The sequence below is a fragment of the Lacerta agilis genome, chromosome 3, assembly GCF_009819535.1.
Source record: "Lacerta agilis isolate rLacAgi1 chromosome 3, rLacAgi1.pri, whole genome shotgun sequence".
Taxonomy (NCBI): Eukaryota; Metazoa; Chordata; class Lepidosauria; order Squamata; family Lacertidae; genus Lacerta; species Lacerta agilis.
This window is the reverse complement of record NC_046314.1, coordinates 25,570,177-25,586,791: the sequence shown is the minus strand read 5'-3', so window position 1 is coordinate 25,586,791 and position 16,615 is coordinate 25,570,177. Positions and strand designations below refer to the sequence as shown.

General features: G+C 45.8%; 2 protein-coding genes across 2 annotated transcripts; one reads left to right on the top strand and one right to left on the bottom strand.

Annotated features, from left to right (window-relative positions):
* Positions 1-1,640: 1,640 nt before the first annotated feature.
* On the bottom strand, positions 1,641-10,543 carry RSAD2 (radical S-adenosyl methionine domain containing 2). The gene is made up of 6 exons (XM_033143056.1): positions 10,253-10,543; positions 9,119-9,280; positions 6,404-6,633; positions 4,950-5,099; positions 3,611-3,643; positions 1,641-1,886 (listed from the first exon to the last, which is right to left on the bottom strand). Exons 1-6 carry the CDS (start codon positions 10,539-10,541, stop codon positions 1,722-1,724), a joined length of 1,029 nt encoding a protein of 342 aa, XP_032998947.1. The 5' UTR covers positions 10,542-10,543; the 3' UTR covers positions 1,641-1,721.
* A 1,328-nt stretch (positions 10,544-11,871) lies between these two features.
* CMPK2 (cytidine/uridine monophosphate kinase 2) lies at positions 11,872-16,148 on the top strand. Its single transcript, XM_033143055.1, has 4 exons — positions 11,872-12,563; positions 13,340-13,454; positions 14,789-14,990; positions 15,805-16,148. Exons 1-4 carry the CDS (start codon positions 11,913-11,915, stop codon positions 16,055-16,057), a joined length of 1,221 nt encoding a protein of 406 aa, XP_032998946.1. The 5' UTR covers positions 11,872-11,912; the 3' UTR covers positions 16,058-16,148.
* Positions 16,149-16,615: the final 467 nt, after the last annotated feature.

Below are 16,615 nucleotides of genomic sequence, written 5' to 3'. Positions count from 1 at the left end.
TATTCCTGCATTTTCAGGGGGTTGAACTAGATGATCCTCTCCAGTTCTTCAATTCTATGAATTATTATTAACAATGCTCTCTGTGTGTCCAGCCAGAGTTAACGGATCGTTGCTGGTGTATTGAATAAATGGCGATCACACCTATATATATATTTTAAAAAGCTTGTGCCATTTTATTTGTCCTGTTGTGTTCCAATGGCACATTAGTCACTGCCGGGCCATTAGTCTGTTTGAGAGTTTCCTCGTTTTTTGGCGGTAGCACATTTAGTTTTGTATGTATTGCTAAAGTCTTTGCCGAAGACTATCTTTTCACTCTTGGTAAATTAGTAATGCTCCAGTGATGCCTGTGTCTGCTTGATGCCCGGCTATATCTTCGACTTGCTTAACAGCATTTATCTGAAAGTGTTGATGACAGCTGCCTCCGTGCATGTAAAGAAGTATCTGAGTGATTGCATCCTTCACACCACGGGCCTTACTCTTTATACATTTAAGCCTCACTGACGTTAGGTATTGCTGGTTAATATGTAGTCGTCCTCCATAAACCCAAAGACTTAGGAAGACTTGGTGTGGCAGTTCAAATCTTCTTCTGTGTTTGAGTCTTTGGGGAGATGTTTTATCCAAGCCGATGTATACACAGTACTGCTTTTGTTGCTGGTGCAAGCCATTATTTAAATATACAGTGACTGAAAGCTAATTCCCACTTGTGGGGAAATGTACACCTATTTTGCTTGCAGCAGTCCACAGTAATTTAAATCGTGCCGCACACCCAAAGAAGCTAAAATGCAGGAAATTTTCTTTAAAATATATAAAAAATACATATCGTTCTCTCTCTCTCTTAATTATTAAACTTCGTATATTACAATAATAAACAACATTATATTACAGTACTTTCGTGTCTCTTATTATACATTTGATCATTGGTACAAAATATTTTACACCTCAAGAAAGAAAAAAAACCACCCACAATGTAAAAAAAAAGAAAAAAAGAAAAAACCCCAAAATTACAAAAAATGCCAATTGTCAATCATTAAACCATATAATTAGACTTCCTGTCAATCCCAAAAGCATATTCCAATAGTACAAATGAATGTGCTCCTTATTGTTATACATTTCTTTTTATATTTTCTAGCACATTCTTATATCAGCATATACCCTTACTACTCTTACCAAACTCGCACTGTTTCTAAGGTCACTCAAATGCTGGCATAGTTACCATACCCTTACTATATTTCTGGACATATACTTTATATTTATCCCACTTTTCTTCACATTTTTGTTTGGAATTGCCTCTCAGGCTGTTTGTAAGCTGTGCCATTTGGGCAAACTCCTGTAATTTATTTGGCCACTGTTAGCGTCGGGGCCACCTCATGAGAAGAGAAGACTCCCTAGAAAAGACCCTGATGTTGGGAAAGATGGAGGGCACAAGGAGAAGGGGACGACAGAGGATGAGATGGTTGGACAGTGTTCTCGAAGCTACTAACATGAGTTTGGCCAAACTGCGGGAGGCAGTGAAGGATAGGCGTGCCTGGCATGCTCTGGTCCATGGGGTCACGAAGAGTCGGACACGACTGAACGACTGAACAACAACAAAGCGTCGGGGCTTCTAGATCCTTCCACCCCTTTGCTATCAGGGTCCGCACTGCTATCGTTCTCTCTTGAGGGTGGAAGAAATGGATACTGTTCATGGTTTCAGTGCACATGTGGTAAAAAGACAGGTTTGGTCACCATTCTAGTGCCATATCTGCTTTGCTCCAGACGTATTTTCCTCCTCGCTTGAAAAACATAGTTTCATCAAATCCACTGAATTTTATTGCGTCTTCTACACCTACATCCAGGATAGATCGGGAAGGCTCTTTCCGGCCATTTGCACAGTTTAGAAAACGCATCTGGGGGTGGGGCAGACAGAGAGGAGAATTCAGAACATATATAGCAGATCCCACAAAACAAATACCAACATCTCAATCACTTGAGATTAAAGTTGTTGGGACACCCCCTGGTGCCTAACTCCAAATGTATGTAAAGTATGCAGTGAAGATCCACACAGGAACATTTTAAATACAGTGAAACCTCGGGTTAAGAACTTAATTCGTTCTGGAGGTCCGTTCTTAACCTGAAACTGTTCTTAACCTGAACTTTAGCTAATGGGGCCTCTTGCTGCCGCTGCGCCGCCAGAGCACAATTTCTGTTCTTAACCTGAAGCGTTATTTCTGGGTTAGCAGAGTATGTAACTTGAAGCGTCTGTAACCTGAGGTACCACTGTAAATGCATTTCCTACCCTGCCACACTTTTTACACACCCCTTTGAGACCTGCTTGCACTACATGTGTATGCAGGTGAAATAGAACAGGTAATACAAATGTACATTCCAGCCAGTAACAGAATTTGCTGTCACATTACGACCATGGGAACCTACACAAACCATGCACTTTTAATGAGATGTGCAGCTGTCCGTCCCCTCCCGCCCCCCCCAAAAAAAAACACTTTCAGAAAGCATTTGTGGTTGAGCAGTTTGGGCTGCAGGTTTCCTAGGTAGGGTAAAAAATTATAATAAAAATTACAAATTGATACATTGGTGTGGTCAGGAATTAAAAGCTCGGGATGCTGACAGCACAAATCTTAACCACTAGACACACACAGGGAAATGTTCAGGGACGGGCTCTACCCATCCTCTCAGGTATAGGTGTTGTATTCCTTCAAAATACAGGAAGGCTCAGGCTGAATCAATTTATATTCCAGAACTGTACAGCCAAGCACAGTCATCTGTTCACGAACCCCATCTAAAAGCTGGTGGTGCAATGGTTAGAATGTTGGACTAGGAGCTGGGTGACCCCAGGGTTTGATTCCCCACTCAATCATGAAGTTCGCTGGGTGACCTTGGGCCAGTCACTCCCTCCAAGCCTAACCTACCTCACAGGGTTCTTGTGGGGATTAAATGAGGATCGGGGGAACTATATAAGCCATCTGGAACTCCACAGAGAAAAGACGGGATATAAATTCAATAAATAAATAAATACTTCTGGTATCCAAGTGTGAGGGGAAAACATGGCGGCTATCTGTGCAGTATCCTAATATTGTTTTGCTTTGTTGCACTGGGGTGCTGCACTTCCTTGGGTTCCTCCACAGGATGTACCATTCCCTCTTTTTTCTTTAATTTTCTCATAACGAAATATAAACTAGAATTGTAAACACTTGCTTGCATCGGTGCCATTCACACATTACAGAGATAAGCTTCCGTAAGCCTACCTCTCCTCTCCACCAGCACAGTCACAAGAAGATCAAGAGCTTTCACTTACGTTTTGGATTAATCACAGTTTACTGTTCTGTTCAAAACCCTAAAATGTGGTTAATCTTGAACAGTGGTGGGGTGGGTCTCCTAATTTGGTCTGTGAGGCAGTTTTCCCCAGACCACACCACAGATTTCATATGTGACATCAGATGTGGGACAGGTAAAGATGGGGCTGCGAAGGAACAATCCCCACTGATTTAAGTGAGACTCGTCCAACCAAGTACAGTATGTGTAGGGCAAAGGCTGATATTTTGCCCCGTAGATGGAATGAACATTTCAAGTTATGGTTGCAGGGTAAATAAAACAGCAAAAGAAAACAACTTACATATTCATCCAGAATTAAGTATGAATCTCTCATCTGTTAAATAAAAGGGGGGGGTGGAGAAAAAATAACAATATTAAAACATATCTGTAGGTTTGAAAATTGGTGAACAGTAATAATGACAGATTTTACCTAAGAATTTGTTATAGCTTTAGGATTGTTTTTTTTCTAATAACTTAAACCTGTATATAAGTTACATAGAACTGATCTATGCTTTAAGACAAAAACAACTTCATTGGGTATAAGAGGACAGCTCTCTGTCTTAAAGTGCTTTCAATCTAAAATTCAGCAGAGGAAACAGATAAAGGGAATGGTCTATCTTCAAACATTAAGTGAGAGGGGGGAATCCCCTAAGATTTTCAGAATGCTGAATTCTATACCCAATCCCAGTTTCTTCTCTTACACCTCACAATTATAAAATAATACATGGCCCTGGTGAGAGCATTCATCAGCAACAGCTCTATTACTACCGCAATTTTGTCTTAACTATTTTGGAAAAAAATGAGCTAATGTTTAGGAAGTGAGTAAACCAACAAAGCTACCCTCTCTGCCAACCTAGCAGTTCGAAAGCACACCAGCGCAAGTAGATAAATAGGTACCGCTGCAGCAGGAAGTTAAATGGTGTTTCCGTGTGCTCTGGCACTTATCAAAGGGCTCCGTGCACCAGAAGCAGTTTAGTCATGCTGGCCACATGACCTGGAAAAGCTGTCTGCGGACAAATGCCGGCTCCCTGAAAGCGGAGATGAGCACCGCATCCCATAGTCCAGTGTTTTTCAACCACTGTTCCGCGGCACACTAGTGTGCCGCGAGATGTTGCCTGGTGTGCCGTGGGAAAAATTGAAAAAATACTTTATATATAGTCAATATAGGCACAGAGTAATTTTTTTTAACATTTTCTAATGGTGGTGTGCCTCGTGATTTTTTTCATGAAACAAGTGTACCTTTCCCAAAAAAGGTTGAAAAACACTGCCATAGTCGAATTCGACTGGACTTAACCATCCAGGGTTCCTTTACTTTTTACCCTCTCTCATGAAACAGACTGCTTCAGAAGCTGCTTTTAACACTGCTGCAATGCCAGCGTAATGTTAAGGCTTGATGTTTTCCACTGACAGACCTGTCAGTCCAAGTCCTACCCATCTGGAATGCTTATCATATAGCGCTGCAAGCTTACAAGAATTCTATTCGATGTGGCCCCCAGGAAAAGCAATAAACTTGGTGCCTACATTTTTCTGATAGCAAGCTCCTTTCAAAATACAAAACCAAACCATTAGCATTTCTAGTTTTCAAGATAAAAAGGTATTTTCTCAGAGTTTATGAATAGTCCACATTAGAAGAACTTTACCTTTTGATTAGATTCGGGCACTAAGCACGAGACATCTTTATGACGATGCAGGAATTGTTCAAAATCTTCGTCGCTGATGACAAATCTCTCCGCTTCTCTCAGAGCCTCTTCCCCTGTGTTTTCTCCTTCAATGAGTAGGCACTGAAATACCTGTGAGACATCCGAGTGTATGACTAAGAGAGGCTGTTTGTCGGTCACACAACCACCACGGCAAAACGATGATCTGATGGAGAGACACTCGGTAGTCTCTTTTTACACAGTAATAGACCATGGGTAAACTATATGATATGGGAACCAGGTGGCACTGTGGGTTAAACCACAGAGCCTAGAGCTTGCTGATCAGAAGGTCAGTGGTTTGAATCCCCGCAGCGGTTTGAATCCCCGCGACGGGGTGAGCTCCCGTTGCTTGGTCCCAGCGCCTGCCAACCTAGCAGTTCGAAAGCACGTCAAAGTGCAAGTTGATAAATAGGTACCACTCTGGCGGGAAGGTAAACAGCATTTCCGTGTGCTGCTCTGGTTTGTCAGAAGCTGCTTAGTCATGCTGGCCACATGACCCGGAATGCCGGCTCCCTCGGCCAATAAAGAGATATGAGCACCGCAACCCCAGAGTCGTCCACAACTGGACCTAATGGTCAGGGGTCCCTTTACCTTTAGCTTTAAACTATATGATAGTGACTGGAGGCTCACTTACTTTCACCTATGAGAAAATGCACCCACAGCATTTTGCCCCACCAGCCAGTAGGTCCATTATCCTCCTAGAGCAGCAACAGAATCACTAGTCTCTACAGGGGTTATGCATGTGAAGAGGATGAATGTGGTGAAAAGATCTGTGCAGCTCCATGTCCAGCCTCTTCATCCCCACTGTGCCGGACGTAAATTCTGAAGCAATGAGTCTGCTTTATCAATGGAAGCTCCTGGCCCAATTGAGAACTGGGAGGAGCCACACAATCAGTGCTATTTTTCTAGAGCCAAACTTTCATTTTGTCCAGAACTCTGTTGTCAGTTGTCAACCAGATGCTCATAGGAAGCTTGTAAGCAGAACCTGAGTGCATTGCAGCAATCCTCTGTCAGGGATGGAGTTTTATTGGTGCAGAATCTTCCTGGATTCACCAAGAACATTATTGTACTTTCTAGTCAAACATGAACACAGCTGGTGTTTTTCTCCTGTGAGTCATATGAGAACTCAAGGTCAGTGCTCAGAAACAGGGAGATAGAAACCTCCCACTGAGCACATTATCTTTTCTTCTTACTTTACTTTTGGTCTGTATATACCATGTATTTTTTTTGCTTCTGCTGGATTCACAGCAGCTGGTATTTAGGGATATGCTGCCTCAAACAGTGGAGGTAGAACACAGCCGTTATGTTCTAATGTGCCCTGGGATCTCATGGTGTAGGGCAAGTAAGAAATCTTATAATGAAATGAAAGCATTTTGCTGAAAAGAAGAGGTTCTTACCTTCCAACGGACAGGATTTAGAGCTTTAATGTGCTCATTCATATCCTCTTCCATGTTGAATCTGTTAATCACAGAGTTTATTTTGAAAGCCACGCCGTAATCTTGGCACCACTTCTTCAGTTTTTGGAGATTCTCAACGTGGCTTTTCCTCCCTTGCCCACGTCCAATCAAAACATTGACTTCCTCGCAGAAGCTATCACAAGACACTGCAAGTATGTCTAGGTATTTCCCTGAAAGAGACAACGTTCACCCATGAACACCATGAGGCAAGGTGAGGAAAGAGCCCTGGGTAGCAAGAGCCCCAGGGGCAGCATGTCCCAGTGTAGATATTTATTCAGGGCCGGCCCACCCATAAGGCAAGGTGAGGTAACTGCCTCAGGCAGCAGGATGCACTACGGCAGCAGTTCCTGATGTTGATCTTTCTTCCCTCCTTGTTCATGATGTAGACCTTTCCCTCACCCCTTATTTCCTGGGGCTACTTTGGGGTCCCCCTCAGGTGGCAAAATGTCTTGGGCCAATGACTCATATCCTATTCAATCCCAAGTTATTTTCACAGGCTTTTGGATTGTAATTAACTGTTCTTCCATTTACCTATAAATTCCTTACCAAAGCGTCAATCGAGCTCAACATTATTTTGACAACCATGAATTAATTCATTCAACAAATCTAATGCATTACTGCCCCCTCTTGCTGCTTGCCCTGGAACAGGCAAAATGATGGGAGTTTTACTAAAATACTACTAAACCTAGATGTTTTTAATTAATTAATTGAACAGGTATTCAATCGTCCAAACAGAGCAACTTATAGCTGAGGCCAAAAGCAAGCAGAAATAAATTAGGGCTCATCCATACTGCTGGGTAATGCAGGCAACAAGCTTTGGTGCCTCCATTAATTCTCCACTGTTCACACATCCTCCTCATACTTCCCTGTCCCTCAATTCAGATTTTCTCACCCCCTTCCCCTTTTCAGAGCATCCCTGGTGTGAGAAAACCTGGAAAATCTCACCAGAGCAGAAAAACATCCCCCAAATCAACAATGTGATTTATTTTAATTTTTTTGCCCCCAGCCACTAGATGAAGGTTAAGCAGGATAAAGGACACATTTTCAAACAGATGAAAAAGAATGAGCCTTGAAACAAAACATTGTATATCTCTGCTACCCTAGAAAAAGATTCCTGTTCAAGGTTTCAGAATGTCTGGAGCAGCAGCCTTGAGCTGTTCACGCCTCTCAAGGAACAGCCGTCCTGATCCACCAGCTGGTTGGAGTAGTTTGGTGCAGGGATACCAAAGGAGGATGTCAAAAACAACAGACTGGTCAATTCTAGTGTTTTATTATAGGAAAGAGTAAGCTTGCAGCCCAGCCTGCCGAGCTCCACTGCCTTTGCTGAAATGAGACGAGCACCACAAATGTGGGAGGTCACCCTGACTTGTCCGCACCCAAGCAACTTTTGTACATTCCTTATATACAAAGCAGCATGCCAGACCCTCCCACCAATTCACCTGCCTAGTGAGGCCATAGGTGGCAACAGTCCAGGGCTTACAGATAGGTTTCCTCCTCTGGGCCAACAGCCCAGCATCCCAAGGTCCACACATAAGCACAGCATCAAAGCAAGTGAATGAACAAGCTCATTCTTCCAACCACTACCAATTAATGTTTTGATTACCAAAATGCACACACACAAAAACCAAAACGTGCAAAAAAAGGCTGCATTGAAAATTCAATTTATGTGAGTAGTCGTGTATTCAACATCAAATGCTATTGAGCAAAAGCAGACAGAGTAGCTAGCATAAAACACCCATTTACAAATCTAATCTCCATCAGTGTATATACAGTCGTACCTCGTGTTACGAATGCTGCGTGTTGCGTTCGTCATGGGTCATGGACCCACTGAACCTGCAAGTACCGGAATGGGTTACTTCCGGGTTTGTTCGTTTGCGCATGCTCAGAAGACCAAATCACGCAACAAGCATGTGCAGATGCGGCGCTCGGGATGTGGACTGCTCATGATGCGAACGGGGCTCCGGAAAGGATCCCGTTCGCATCCAGAGGTACCACTGTACATACAATAGCACCTTGGCTTACATTACCCTCGGGTAACGTAAACTTCAGGTTGCAAAAATGGCAAACCCGGAAGTGTTTCGCCCCGCGCGCATGTGCAGAAGTGGTTTGCCGCCCCGCATGCATGCGCAGAAGCAGCCCCTCTGGTTGCGGAAACCCCAGGATCCGGCCGGAGCTCTGAAACGGATCCCATCCATAACCGGAGGTACCACTGTATTGCAATCTTACGATCATAAAAAAAATGATCACTGGAAAAAAATATTTCCAGGGGGTGGGGGGGGGGTAGGTTGTTGGGTCAGGTTAGCCAAACTGATTCATAAGCTGTTGTTGGGGGATAGGTCACTGTCCTGTTGTGCGTGAATAGACTGGCTCCATTTACATGCAGAGAACGGGGTCCCTATTAGTATTAGTGTTTATCGTTTTGTGGTAATTGGGAGATTATTTCTTTTACTTGTTTCCTCATAAGGCTTCAAGTAAAGCATCCATACCGGAATGGCCGGATAGCTCAGTAGGTACAGCACAAGACTCTTAATCTCAGGGTTGTGGGTTTGAGCCTTATGTTAAGAGGAAGATTCCTGTCCAGCGGGGGGGGGGGGGGTTGGTCTAGATGACCCTAATGGTCCCTTCCAACTATGATTCTCCTGCGCTCTCTCTTACCATAGCGTCTGAACCATCTTTCCTTAATCATACTTCCGTTGCTCACGATGCTAACGCTTGGCAGCTGAAGGTCTTCCTTGCAGAACTGGACCAGCTTCCCAACAAATTCTCCTCTCTCGTGAAGAAACGGCTCCCCTCCTGAAAAGTTTATTTTCTCCATGCCTAGGATGCAGAATAAGGAGGGCGGGGTGGAGAGACAAAGTCAAAAGCACATTCTAACAATTGCACATGCAGCGTGTTATGTGTATGTGTGTATTGTCACAAGGGCTCACAGGAAAGGGCCGGGCCCCTGAAGGTGAAGAAGAGGGCGGAGTCGTGCATATGAACAACTTGCAGACTTAACATATAGAATAAGAGAACAAGAAGAACGCATGTTTAAAGAAGTTTGGAAAACGTTTATTGAATATATGGAAAATAAATGTGTGCAGCTACAAACGCTGGCAGCATTAAGATAAATTCAACAGCGTAAACAAGTTTTGATGGATGCAATAATTGAATACTGAACGGTACAGTTTTTGTAAAATACGCAGAGATTTATGATATGTAAAATGAACCACGGAAAGAGAAGAAAAGAAGTCATTGTTATCTTAAGGATGTAAAACGAGTGTTTTAAACTGTAAAACAGAAAGCTTAATAAAATTACATACAAAAGAAGAGGTTGGAGTCTTGGAATGCAATTGTATTGTCTTAATTATTGCAAACGAAAGGCTGTGCACAATTAATCTAGGCTGCAATCTTATGCTGTACATATTCACACCTAGGTAAATCCACTTGAACTTGCGAGGGAGGCAAACATCAAGAGGTGCCACCACCGCTGCCGCTTTGCACGGTTGAACTACTGTCTGCCTAAACAACAAACGGGCACGACTCCCTCCTGGGGGGAAAGCACCAGCTATCTAGCTAGTATAGGAGCCGACTCCTAGGGGCGGAGGTCCCTTCCAGTCCCCCATAAAATATTTGATTTGTCTGCTCACCCACCCACCCCGGCCGTCCAAAGTTGATAGGCATTGCTATTCAAATAGTGTGCGCACTCAGCATCTTGTACTGTAATCGATTATGCGGAGCTGGGCTTACTTATTCCAGTTGGCAGCCCTGCTAGCTAGCCAGAGAGCCCAGGGTCACCCACTCACTCACCCGCCTGCTTGAGCAAGCTGAGCCCTCTCTTGGCTTCCTGCAGGGGCAGCACGAAGGAGGTCTTGGCCGTGTGGAAGCAGAAGCCGCATTTGTAGTTGCATTGCCGGGTGAAGTGGTAGTTGACGCTGAGCGGCACCGGCGTCCCGGAGGGGCGCCCTTTCTCCGGGGCGGGCAGGCGGCGCTGGCGGAGTCCGGGAGCCCCCCAGAGCCAGAGGGGCGCCAGGCTGCTCCAGAGCGCGGCCAGAGCGCGGAGCAGGAGGTCGAGCAGGTGGCGGGGAGGAGAAAGCATCATCGTCGTTATGGACAGGCGCTCCTCTCCGAGGCTTCAATCAGTGCGCGGCGGCGAGCGATCCGGCGGCTTTTTAGCGAGCAGATAACGGGATGGCGGGGCTGCGAGGAGGAGGAGGAGGAGGAGAGTTTCGGTTTCCATTTCCCGAGAAACTAAAATTGACCCGGGGTTGCCAAGGGCGCGAGGACTCGCTCGGCTGCTTATGCAAAGGCACTAGCAGCCCCCCACGCGCTCACAAAACACACACACACACACACACACACACACACACACAGAGAGAGGAGAGAGAGAGAGAGAACACACCTAGCGGGAGTCTTTAGTTCTTAGTACACAGCCGTGATTCATTCACGACTCTACTTCTGTGCAAAAGGTAGAGGGAGGGCCCTAACTTTTCATGCGGAATGTTACCTGTCCCGACCGCAAAAGTGAAGCTGGTGTTTAATATGATTTTGGAAGTGTATAAATGGAGCACATTGCACCCTCAAACAGTTTGTGCCCCTGCTGATACTGCCTGTCATTTGAATGCTCAACCCCCCCCTTTTTAACTGCGTATTACAGTAGCCTCTTTCCAAGCGCACATTCCCCCACACCAATTTCATGTTTTGTCACCAACTGCACGCTTAAAAAAAAAAAAAACCACAACTTGGATCAAGTCATGATATTAGGAAGTTCGTGTAAACATCAGTAACCAACGCAGGGAACTGCCGCTCCGTTCAGTGTGCACGTTTGAGCTTTGTATTAGAAATGTCCCAGGCTTCTCCCCTAGCTTTTTTTTGGGGGGGGGGGGCTTTGTGGGGTCCTCGTTTCCGTTTTCCCTATAGCCTACCCGCGAATGTGAGCTGATGAAAGCTTATTCCAAAACATATTTGCCTAAGCGCCGTGGTTTTCGTTACGAGACCAATGCGGCTGTCACTCCCTTCATTATTATTATTATTATTATTATTAGCCCTGTGGCTGGGTCGCCCCAGCAATCGAGAATGCCCAGGGAAAGGGTCAGCTTCACTTTCCCTTCGCGTCAGTTTCCATTCCGTTTTCTGGATCCGATTCGTGCTCCGCTTGGCAAAGAAGTGCCTGGGCACACCCGCCCCCTTTCCTCAGCTCCCGCCTAATCATGACCTGCAAAACGCTCCCTGCCAAAGTTCAGGTTCGTTTCTCCCTCTGCAGGAACGGCTGGTGACGAAGCGAACCTGCTTTTTAAAAAAAGCCCAATAAAAAGTTGCAGAAAGCAACTCGTCCCCCCCCCCCCCGGAGCAAGAGAGAGAGCGCATGCGCCGCCTGGCGGAAACAGCCCCCACTCCTCGATCACTTTCGCGTCCCTGCCTGTTGCTTGCGCGCCCCGCTCGGTAAGTTTCGATTCTCTGCGGCAAAGCGATGTTGCGACGGGGCGCCCTCGCTCTCCTGGTGCCGCTCAGATGCCGCTCCGCCATGGCGACGCCTCCCGATCGCCGCTTCGTGGTGGAGCTCGCGGGCTCGGAGCTAGTCCATTTCTCCCTTAGCGACGACGACGACAACAATAACAACCGTGCGCCTCCCCGGTGCTTCCCGCCCCGTCCGGGGAGATGCTATTCCTTCTGCCTCCCGGCGGCGGGGAACCCCCGGGAGCGAGTCCGTGCTGCCCGGCTGCACCGGCTTCTGCAACGGAGGCTGAGCCAGGAGCAGCCCTTCGGGGCCGGGAGCGCAGCGCTAGCGCTCCTCTCCTACAGCCCCAGCCGCGAGGCTGCGCTGGAGAGAGGCTTCCTGGTGCAGGACGAGCGACGGGCGCCCGAGATCGAGCGCTCCCTCGAAGAGCTGCTTCGTCACCTGCTGCCGGCTCCGGTCCACCTCGCGGTATACGAGGTGGCGGAAGGCGGCGAGGTGCGCTGCTCACTGTGGCGCCTTGACGGGGCGGCGCAGGGCAGGCAGCTGGTGCGAAGGGCGCGCGTGGTCGCCGAGGAGGAGCCGGCGCTGCATCCCGCCGGCGCGCACCTCCTAGACGACGCCGTGTTCCGCTCTCGGGGAGCTGCCCGGAGGGTCCTGGAAGAGGTGAGTGTTGCTTCTCATGTGCATCTCTTGCTTAGGCGAATGAAATAACTCCCAGAATGGGCAGCCTTCATGTGCCTGTACTCAGCAGAAAGTTGTTATAATAAATGCCACATTTTTTAACAACAAAAAAGAGGTGCCTGTTATCCCCCCCCCCCTGAGAGGGGCACGAGGCAGCACACAGCTAAAAACAGCTGAAAAGCGTAAAAAGAAACCAATCATTTTTTAAAAATTGAATTAATAGAATTGAATCCCTCTCTCTTTCTCTATCGAAATCGTACAATCACAACAAAATGCCTGTTGGAACAAGGTCTTCTTCACCTGCTGGAAAAGTATAGAATCAAAGAGTTGGAAGGCACCCCGAGGGTCATCTAGTCCAACCCCCTGCAATGAAGGAATACTTTTGCCCAACATGGGGCTCGAACCCACAACCCTGAGATTATTACGAGTCTCATGCTTTATTAACAGAGCTATCCAGCAGCTACTATAGTAGCATTTTTTCTTCCCTCTCTGTTTCCTCGAATGCCCAAATGAATCTCTCTCTGCACTGGCCCTTTTTCAGGGAATTCAAATATATCTTGGCCTCCCAGCAAGGGGACTGGGCAGGGTGTCATTGGGGCATTTCAAAGAACCCCAGGAAACAAACGCTACCTCTCAGAGTTCTCGCAAGGCTTTTGTGACAGCCCTTTAAATGTTCCCCCATAGACATTGCTGAGGCTTCAGTCCCTGAGTTACTGATAAACAACTGCTTCTTTAGTAAATACATGCTTTCTTTACAGTGCACTTCTCTCATTCCTGAGGCCAAAGCAGTCCTTGATCTGGTGGATCAGTGCCCTCAGCATCCAAAGAAGGGTGATTTTCCAGTGATAGTTATTGAGGGTCTGGATGCAACAGGTAAGAGTTTAAGGCAAAACTCAAAAGGCGTGAATAAACCTGTGAGCTCTCTCTGCAATAGAACGTTGCAGTGAGAAGTGCTTCAGGGCTTCAGGTGCTCCACCCAGGTTTCTGTCCATCCCCAATAGTCAACTTTCAGTGGCCACTGAGCACATTTGGTCTTCTTGGGGCTCCCAATGCTCCAAGAAGGTTTGGTCTCTGGTGATGATGCTAAACCTGCAATCCTATTCACACACTGACGATTCAGGATGACCCTAACCCGTCAGGCGTGGGAGAAGAGCAGCAAGAGCACAGGCACAAAACATGTCTTGAGGGTGAAGGAAAGAATCACAGTAGGGTGGAAGACAACTGATGTCTTGGTCTCACCAAAAGAACCATCAGTGTCAGGAAGGAGGGACAAACAGGCCGTTAAATCCACTCAGGCACATTTACATTGTGTGCCTCTTCCATGAGAAGTCTGGAGGGTGGCAACACAAGAATGGGCCTCTTCTGCGGTGGTTCCCCATCTGTAGAGGTAAAAAGGTAAAGGTCAGGGACCCCTGGACGGTTGAGTCCAGTCAAAGGCGACTGTAGGGTTGTGGCGCTCATCTCGCTTTCAGGCCAAGGGAGCTGATGTTTGTCCACAGACAAACGGGTCATGTGGCCAGTATGACTAAACCACTTCTGGCACAATGCAACGCCATGACAGAAACCAGAGCACATGGAAATGCCGTTTACCTTCCTGTCGCAGTGGCACCTATTTGTCTACTTGCACTGGCGTGCTTTCGAACTGCTAGGTTGACAGAAGCTGGGACAGAGCAACGGGAGCTCACCCCGTCGCAGGGATTCGAACCACCGACCTTTTGATCGGCAAGCCCAAGAGGCTCAGTGGTTTAGACCACAGCGCCACCCGTGTCCCTTTACCATCTGTAGAATGCTTTCCCCAGGGAAGCTCACCTGGCATCTTCTTTACATATTCTTAGGCACCAGGCAAAAACGTTTCTCTCCAACCAGGCATTCTGTGGCTTTTTAAATGTGTCTGTTGGAGGGGACTTATTGGTTGGATTTGTTTTATTATGTATTTTGTGTTCTCATTTTGTATTTTTTTTCTGTTGTGAACCACCCTGGGATCTTTGGATGAAGGGTGGTATACAAATTCAATCTAATAATAATAATAATACATTACATCCTGCAATTTCTGGCTGAACAGTATGCATTTTTTTAAGTACTTATGCAGATGCTACAAAATTCAAGAGGCTTTCAGAGGATGCTTTTGTTTCTGTTGAACTTCATAGATCAACTCTTTCACTTAGCCATGAAATAAAGGACATGTGTCTTCCTTGTATCATATATAGGCAAAACAACATTGACTCAAGCCCTGAAGGATTCGCTGAATGCTGTTCTCTTGAGGTCTCCTCCGCCTAGTGTCAGCCAGTGGAGAAAGATATTTGATGATGAACCAACGCTCATACGGAGGGCATTTTATGCTCTGACCAACTACATCCTTGCTTCCGAAATAGCGAAAGCATCGTCTAAGTCACCAGTGATCGTAGACAGGTTGGTAAAAAAATAAAATATCCTCTTCATTGCACATTATCGAAAAGAACTTGGGAGCCCTTTTTCTGTCTGTATATAATTACATTACCTGTTTCCTGTATGGGGCCACCCTTGGCATTACTTTTGCCCTACTTGCCATTGTTCTGCTTTAGAGTCTTAGAAAGCAAAAGCATGTATAATATAACCAGTCAATCACCCTTTGTTTTGATTGGCTGGATCTCACTCTTACCTGAAGTTAATAGGCCTGAATCCAGAGAACTTGTTGCTTGCACTCAAGAAAAATGGAACATTTGTTTCTCCAACAGCAGCTACCCTTTCCAGGATTCTCTGGAGGAAGCCATGCTACCAAGCATGGAATTTGCTACCAAGGAGTGTGGTGGAGTCTCCTTCTTTGGAGGTCTTTAAGCAGAGGCTTGACAGCCATCTGTCAAGAATGCTTTGATGGTGTTTCCTGCTTGGCAGGGGGTTGGACTGGATGACCCTTGTGGTCTCTTCCAACTCTATGATTCTATGACTGTCAAAGTGGTACAGACGTATTTTAAATGTGCGTGGCATAGATGTGACCAACGCCACCATCCCTTAAACTAACCTACCTCACACATGGTTCTTGTGAGGCTGGCCCTTTGTATAGACTGCTTTAAATGCCTCTTGAGAAGAGATGTGGTCTGAAATGAGCAATGAAGGCCACATAACGGATTTTAGTTAGATGCAGAGTCGCCTATTTGCACAGATCATTCTATGCACCGAGTGTTGAATTTTCTTGAAACCTGAATTTCAAATGCCTCGAGTTTCGCTCACACCCATAATTTGATAGGTATTGGCACAGCACTGCCGCGTATGCAGTTGCCACCGAAATAAGCGGGAAAGTGCAGAACCTCCCTCCGCTGCATCACGAAGTATACCACTGGCCCGAAGACCTCCTAAAACCAGATGTTGTTCTACTGCTAACGGTTAGTCCTGAGGAAAGAATCCGGAGACTGCAAGGACGAGGGATGGAGAAAACAGAGGAGGAGACTGAGCTGGAAGTTAATACTTCCTTCCGTCAAAAGTATGTATTAAACCCATAATATTGTTGTAAGCTTGGGCAGAGAATTGGAGTGGGTGAACTCAAGGGCCCCTTTCAACTCTTGGTTCTATGATTGTAAGGTACTGCTAAAATGGACAAACCAGTCGGTCAGCTCTATCTTGTAGAAATTGGAGTTCTTGGTAATATCCATTAGTCAAAAATTAAAGAATCCAAGAACTCTGGCCAGGCTGGAGATCAATTTTAAAGTCTTCAAACAGTTTTATTAATATAGAAGCAAATTCCAGTCGAAATAAATTCCAGGACAGGGCCCTGTTTCGCTAATTCTTCCTCAGCTGGAATGTTAAGAAATCCTACGTTAGAAGTAAATCTTATAATTCTTATAACATACATTATACCCTTTCATGAAACCATTAGTTATGCAGTTTATACCAAACTAAATCCATAATTTACACAGTATATAACTAACAAAGACAGCTTACCTAGATTTTCATGGTCAAGGTGTACCAATTCTCTATATGCCTAACTTACTCACAATGTTTGTAGTATTTAAAGGAAAAGTAAGGTGTGGTCCATTTAGTGATTCAAAGAGCAGTACTAC